This window comes from Egretta garzetta, unplaced genomic scaffold (assembly GCF_000687185.1).
Source record: "Egretta garzetta isolate BGI_Z169 unplaced genomic scaffold, ASM68718v1 scaffold27, whole genome shotgun sequence".
Taxonomy (NCBI): Eukaryota; Metazoa; Chordata; class Aves; order Pelecaniformes; family Ardeidae; genus Egretta; species Egretta garzetta.
In genome coordinates this window covers 3205144-3212332 of record NW_009260400.1, presented here as the reverse complement: position 1 = coordinate 3212332, position 7189 = coordinate 3205144, and the positions used below count along the sequence as shown (strand labels likewise).

At 56.9% G+C, this 7189-nt stretch overlaps 2 protein-coding genes across 7 annotated transcripts in view; one reads left to right on the top strand and one right to left on the bottom strand.

Annotated features, from left to right (window-relative positions):
• The window catches only part of ENKD1 (enkurin domain containing 1), a 13769-nt gene extending 8773 nt beyond the window's left edge, over positions 1-4996 (top strand). For 5 of the 6 annotated variants that reach the window (XM_035898768.1, XM_035898764.1, XM_035898765.1 and 2 more), the window contains 4 exons: positions 1386-1547; positions 2729-2898; positions 3809-3945; positions 4440-4995. In XM_035898768.1, the coding sequence (XP_035754661.1) occupies positions 1386-1547; positions 2729-2898; positions 3809-3945; positions 4440-4600 (630 nt within the window). In that variant the 3' untranslated portion in view covers positions 4601-4995. Of the gene's footprint in view, positions 1-1385; positions 1548-2728; positions 2899-3808; positions 3946-4439 lie in introns of all 6 variants that reach the window. The other variant, XM_035898769.1, reaches the window with a different exon arrangement.
• A 1544-nt stretch (positions 4997-6540) lies between these two features.
• Positions 6541-7189, bottom strand: part of LOC104130326 (partitioning defective 6 homolog alpha) — a 7666-nt gene continuing 7017 nt past the window's right edge. Inside the window, exon 5 of the mRNA XM_009643362.1 lies at positions 6541-6622. Within this exon, the coding sequence (XP_009641657.1) occupies positions 6541-6622 (82 nt within the window). The remainder of the gene's footprint in view (positions 6623-7189) is intronic.

The window sequence follows — 7189 nt, the reverse complement described above, 5'->3', positions numbered from 1 at the left end:
TGCTGAAAAAAGGCAGGTCAGGCTTGGAGCATGATCCATTTGGCAGTGCTGAGGGCATCGCATACCCTGGTCCTTACACCAGAATTACTGATGTTACTGTCCTATCCTGCTTCAGTCTTCAGGTCTGCCAAGCTAAATGGGCCTGGCAACGAGGAACCTGCCTCAAGGGGACTGTTCAGCTGAGAGAGCGGCTGAGACCTTGGGTACCTGTATGGAACTGGAGGCTGCCCCATGCAGTTCGTGTTACTTCCCTGAGCAGAGCGGTGCACTGGTGGTATTTATTGTAAGGTCACCCACTTGCCATGGCATCCTTCTGATTTTCAGGGTTTGTTTGGAACAGGCTGCCCAGGGGGGCTGTGGAGTCTCCTCCTCTGGAGATATTCAAACCCCGCCTGGACCATGTCCTGTGCACCCTGCTCTGGGTGAGCCTGCTTGAGCAGGGGGGTTGGGCTGGGTGATCTCCGGAGGGCCCTGCCAGCCCCTGCCACTCTGGGATTCTGGGATTCTGTGTTTGGGGACTGCCTCAGACAGGCTGTTGCAGACCACCTGTTAGACATCAAGCAGTGTCACCTTGTGCCAACGCTAACCACAGCTTTCAAAGATGGAATTCCACTCTCCCAAAACTACCCTCACTCTCTGTTCCTCTCTCTGTCCAGAACAGGGCAACCACAGATTTGGGGTGCCCAACAGAACAGCACTTGAGAACAGCGTCTTATTTGTGTTGGCTTCATGTGTACCTGTGCCTTTTCATTACAGCTTGCTGTAGCAGGGCTCTGCAGCATGCTCTGGAGTTATGGAGGTGGGATGGCTTCTTCTGGGAGTTCGAGTTCTCTCGCGCTGCCAACAAGGGAGGCTGGCACGTGTCCCTCAGCTTTGAGCATGCTTACTCCATGCTGCCATTTGCCCTCTTCACAGAAAGATTTCTGCTCTTTAAGGAGTCATGATCATTGTTGGTTTGGACTGTCCAGCTGTTTAAATTGTCCCTAGGTCTGATGGGTACCTCTGTTGGGTTGTCTGCTGTTGCTCTCCTTTCATGCCTGCCAGACTGGTCAGTGAAGATGGACTCTCCAGTCGATGCTACACCTGCATTTGACCCAAATGCGTATTTCTGCAGGTTTTTTCCCCCTTTTTTTTAGTGCTCCTTTACAAAGTCCAGTTGCCAGCTCTGGATTTGTTGCTGTAGGCAATCTGTTTGGCCTTTGCTGGCTGCGCACAGACTGCCTTCTGCCAAGAACTTCTGCCAAGTCATGGTAGAAAGAGCGTGCTGTCATCTGCCTGCTGGAAACTTGTGGCTGAGCTTGATGTTGACCACTCAGACTTTGTTGGGTCGGTTTCTCTTTGCTCCAGCTTCCCTCCGCTAGTGTGTGTTTTCTCGCCTTTCCCAGGAGAGCTCCCCGCCTCCAAATCCAGAGGCTCTGAAATTCCTGAGGGCATATTCTCGCTGTGGCCCTGGGATCAAGCCATGCAGATCGCTCTCCCCAAGGCCTGCCAGAATGAAAGCAGGGGCAGATGCTGAGGCTCCGGAGGCACTGGGTATTGAAACCAAGGTGAGTTGCACACTTAACGGCACGCTCCCAGGGTCTGCTGGCACTCATCCATCCCAGGGGTTCCTGGCATTTATCCATTGCTCCTGCTTTGAACTCTTCATGTGTTCTTCTAAAGCGTTGGGTCGGATGTGCTACGTGAACAGGGAGATCTGTAAATGCTGTTCCCAGCTGAAGGGAAGGAACAGGGCCTTGGTCGCTGGGGTGGCGAGATGGGAGTTCAAGAATTGCTGGTACTACCCTCTGGCTTCATCCGTGCTCATAGGTAAAGAGATCGTGAAGTTCCCTTTGAAAATCCCACCTCCTCGCAGTGTTCTCAAGCCTGTTCTTCCAAGGGCTTTGTGGGATTTGGAGACTGCTCCCACCATCATCAAAGGAACCGTGGTTTCTGGGCATTAGATAAAAATTTGGGAAACGGGTGTGCTTTTTAGTGAGGAGAGTTAAATCAGTGTTAACAATTAAACCTTTTAAGTCCTGTCTGGGAGGCCCTAAGCTGCTCTGTGACCCGTGCCTTCTTTCCTTGGCTAGTGGGGGGTTGGCAGTTTGTTGGTTCCCAGATGCCATGGAGCGACTCAGATGCCATGGGACATAAACTCCTAAGGAGGAAAACCAAGAAAAGAAAACCTTAAACTCAAACCCACCAGTCTTCTCCTCTGCCTCGCCCATCAGAGGAGCTGAGAGAGAGGGTGCTGTCCCTGGGGAAATGCCCCCAAGGACTAGCTAAGTTCCTACTCTGCTGGGGGCTCTGGTGCATTTACTGGTCTGGTGAGGGCCCGACCAGTTTTTCCCCCGACCTTCTACCTGCTCTGATGGGCTCAAAACACAGCAGTAGGAGCCACGTGGACTACATCAAGCCTGGTTCTTCCTGTCCTTCTGGCTTTGAGGGCATGGGGTTGGCTTGGGGACCTCAAAAAGATGGGTTTTAGGTTTTGCCTGGCTTTTGGTGCACCCCAGGGGTTTCTGGGACTTAGTCTGGCACTCGTTTCTTCTCAAAACATGGCCACAGCTCCTGCCTGTCTCTGCAACTCCTGAGATGGGATGGGCTGAGGGTACGCCCGTCCCGTTGTTGGAGCAATTCTGTAACTTGTGTGGGTGCCTCCTTGCTTTGTCTCTTGTGGGGACAAGGGCAGCTGCCTGTGTGTGTGCGCTGAGATGGCCCCTGCTGCCTCCCTCTCTTCTTCCAGATGCAGGTGGAGGGCAAAAGCATTGACTTCATTAAGCACAACGCCTGCAATGCCAAGCGGGCCCCGCTGCGGCGCTCCCAGTCCCTGCAGGCGCTGGCCGAGCTGCTGGAACAGAAGCACCGGGAGCAGGAGGAGTACAACGCCAAGCAAAAGGGCCACGTCCCTCAGTAGTACGTACAGCCCTGTCTGGTCCATGGGATGTTCTGCACCAAGCCCACTTCCCCTCGCCACGTCCCCCAGCTTCTGCCTAGAAAGACAGGGGCTGGGGACAGAGATGCTCTCACCATATGCATGTGGGATTTACTGTGGCCTGGGGCACAAATGCAGTCCCTCCTGGTTTCCTGACTTAACGAGCATCCTGTGGCCAGTGTGGCTGGGCTCAGAAAGAATTTTGTCTCCTTCTCCCTTGCATACTGTTGTACAATGCTGCTGATATGGGGTTGCTCTGTGTGCTCTGAAATGTTCTCCTGCCCCTTCGTAAGCCTTGTTCCGCATGATGTAGCTTTAGTATTAAAAGGTCTGGTTTTGGAGAGGGAGATAGTGTGCTCTGCCTTGTGAGCATTCATCCTGCCTTGGACCCCGAGTCTGAGGAACATCCAAGTAGTGACTTGTGTTTTGGGGTTCTGAGTGGGAACCGGTTCCGGGGTGACCCTGTGCATGGTGTCCGTCCTTTGGCTCTCTGCTGTGCCTGCTGTTCTCTGCCAGCGTCCCTGGCCGTGAACCGCTTTGTCCAACTTCATTCCACCACTGGCCCACAGTTGGTTTTGAGAGGACTCAGTGGCCTGGGCTAGAAGCAAGGAGTGGAAGCCCTTGTTTCCCAGGAGCTGGTGTTGGCCTCTCTGTCTCTTCAGCAGCCCTTCAGTGCACACAGACTGCGTTTGCTAGGCCATGCGTGCAGGCTAAACCCCGGTGTGTCCCTCCACGGCACAGATGTGTGCCAGCAGGGTGGGTCTCTGTGGTCCTCAGGCAGCAACATGGAGACGAGCGGGGTTGAAGGCCTTGATTTCTGGCCTCTGCCCGCATCCCTGGGCGACCCCTCCTGCCAGATGCAGTGATGCCCGTCTGCCTTTGCCTTGCCAGCCTGCTGGAGAGGAAGGAGCTGTGGCGCAGGCAGACGGAGGAGCGGCTGCGAAACCTGCCAGATCCTGACACCCCACCTGGTCATACCATGATGCCAGAGGGCCAGCGGCTGGAGACCCTCGGCAATCTGAAGCAGAGTAAGAGGAAAAGAAAGGGGGATTCCAGCTCAGAAAAACAGGCAATCCTAGCCAGGATTAGGGAGAAGAGAGTTCGGGGGCACAGATTGCTGCCACTTGGAGAGTTGCCTGGAATAAGCACGTGGCTGGGATGTGAGCTGTGTGTGTGAGAAGAGCAATCTCCTTCAGGTTGGTGGGACTTGCGGGTTACAGGACTGGCTCTCTGGAGCAGCTTGTCCAGCTGACCTGATGTTAGGGTTACTACTGCTCTTAAAATGATAGAAAGGTTTTGGTTGAAGGGACCGTCAGAGGCCTCCAGTCCAACCCTTGGTTCTTCAGAGCTGGAGAGGGTCACTCGGGTCCTCATCCAGCTCAGCTTTGAATAGGTGGATGGGTATTCCAAGTCCTTGCTCCAGTGCTGCCACCGTTTTCATGACCAAGAATGAGGTCATAGCTTTAGGAGAAGGATGGATTTCTTTGCTTTTCCACTTACACAATTTTTTTTTTGTTAACAGGCCAGGAGCAGCTGATAAAGGACCTGGTGATGCTGCCAGTGCGTGCAGACACCCTCAGCATGCAAAAGAGGCGGGTGGAGCTGGAGAGGAAGCTCTCCCAGATAGAAGAGGCCATCAACATTTTCTCAAGGCCCAAGGTCTTCATCAAGCTGGACTCATGAGCCAGTGGGGCTGGGTGTTGTGCTGCTCTGCAGGAACATCCCTCATGGCTGGAAAGAGACGATCATCACTTTGGGAGGGAAGGAGAGGAAGGCAAGTTCAGGATCCTGGGCCCACTCCGGTGCCAATACAGTGTCCAACATGCAACCGGCATCTCTTGGTCTCCCTCCAGTTCTGTGTCTTGTCCACAGAAAAGGGAGGGAGATGCCCTAATATACTCCGCAATCTGGAGAACAGTTGTCTCTGTGCTGCCTGGCTTCTCAGAGATCCGCTCTCTGCTCTGGATCCTTCTTTCTGCAGAAGCCTGAAGGGGCCGGGGAGGTTGGGTGTCACAGCACTGGGGTGCTGGGACGTGGTGGTGGACTCAGAGTGGAGAACGTATGGTGTCCAGACGGATCTTGGTCCGCAGGCCGGCAGGACAAGGCTGGGTGGATGCCATCATGGAGGAGAGCTCACTGCCTCCTTACCTTCAGATGCCACATAGGAGCCTTTGCAGAGAGCCTGCTGCATGAAGCACAGAAAGATTTAAGCTAGAAGGGATCGCTGGAGGGCTCGGTCCATCTTCAGCTTAGCACAGGGCCAGCTCTGCAGCTTGGGCCTTGTCCAGCTGAGTTAGGTAAATCTCCAAGGATGGGGTTGCCACCACCACCTCACCAGGGCTCTGTCCCCAGGCTGTGCCACCCTCAGGGGGAACACTTCTTGCCCTGAAGTCCCATCAAAATTTCACTTGTTGCAGCTTGTGCCCGTTGCCTGTCGCCTTTCGCTGCTCAGGGGGGTATGCTGTGCGTGGTTGCCCCAAGCAGGTGTCTTGTTGCATGGGGTTACTCCATCCTGGGCAGGATTTTCTGGGGTGGGGACGTTGCAGAGTCCAGCTCTGCCCACAGCACCCGGGGCTCTGCTAGCACCCTGGGAGGTCGGGGGCCAACGCTGCTGCCAAGGGCCCAGGAAGCTTTTAGGATTTGAGGGCTGGAGGAGGTGAGATCCCAACTGGAAAATCATCCCACGCTCCCCTGGGGCTGCCCTCGGGGCAAACACCACAGCCAGGCTGAGCTGGCTGGATCAAAATGGTGCTGAGAGCAGCTGGGGACCGCGGGCACCAGCCCCTGTGCACCTCCCTGCCCTGAACAAGTCTGGACTAACCAGCCCTGCTGTCTGCTCTGCGCTCTTGCCTGGCTGGGCCCCAGCTGCATGCCCTGAGCATCACCCCACTCAAGAGCCCAGGGCGGCCGGCCTCAGCCCTTGCTGCTCTTCCCACCGGCCCTCCCTCGTGCCTGCACCCAGCCCATGGGAGCCAGGCCAGCACCCAGCACCTCCTCCTCTTGCTTCCCACTGGGTTTAATCTGAGGCCTGTGAAAGAGCCCTTGTGCCATGAAGGGTCTGGCACCATGCTGGTGCCCTTGTTCCCCCTCCGCACCCATGGCCAGCTCGGGTGAACGTGCTGGAAAAGCACCACCCCTGGGTGCACCCTACTGCCCCCGGGTGCACCCTACCTGCCCGACCTTGTGCCTGGGGCACTTCCCCAGCACACGTGGCCGGTGGCCGTGGCGGGGGTAGAGGCATTGGCGCTGGCACTGAAGGTTGGTGCTGTGGGAGGTTTGGCAAGGGGGGGCGAAGGCCCAGGGGCTCAGCCAGCTGGGATCCAGCCAAGCCTGTTCCTAGCCGGGACGGGAGGAGGAGAAGCTGTCACCACTGTGCATCCAACAGGGCCTGGCAGCACCTTCCCCCTGGGGTGTTGCTTTGTCCCTCCCTGCGGGCAGGAAGGTGCTGGGCCGGGGCTGGGCCAGGCCAGCAGCAAAGCAAAGGCCAAAGCTGCCATCAGCCCAGCACGGCTGGGAGAGGGAGTGAGGGCGCTGGGAATCCCTGGTGAGCAGGAGGAGTGGGTACAGCCCCCCTGAGCTTGGGGCTGGGGAGGAGGACCGAGCTGCGCTGCCCCCAGCAGCGTTTACTGGGGCGGAGTGGCAGCCAGGGTGCCGCAGCCAGCCCAGGTGCCACCCAGCTCCTGGCAGATGTCACCGGGGTGTCCCCTGCATAGTGAGGGCACCTCAGTGGGGACAAGGTGGGAACCGGGGAGCCAGGCGGGGCTCGTTGCATTGGGCCACCGTGCCAGGGTCGCTGCCTGAACCAGCCTGGACGTGTGCCGTGGGACAGGGATGTGCAGGGGGAGGGACACGTCCCAGCCTCCCTCCGAATGCCCCCTCCTCCCTGCAATGGGCCTTGCTGGGGTCGCCCAGCGCAGCCGCAATGTGCGCCATGGTCAAGGGTGCCGCTCCCCACATGGGGCTGGGGTTCCTGCCTGCTGTCCCCCTCCTCCCAGGGGACCTGCAGAGCTGGTCACAGGGTTTGTGCTGGCCCACAGCTCATGGGACGGGGCAATGGGGCTGGGGGGGGACATGCCTGCCCCGTCCCATTGCACCAGGGCTGTTTGCTGTCCTGGAGGGGGCTGTGCCCTGTGGCTGTTGGGGTTCAGCCCCTGCAGTGATGTGAACCAGGGACAAGCAGGGTGCTTTCTAGAAAAGGTTTTACTGTCCATTGCAATATATTAATTGATGATGCATATTTCGATAAAACAATAAAAAAACCCCACTTGCTTG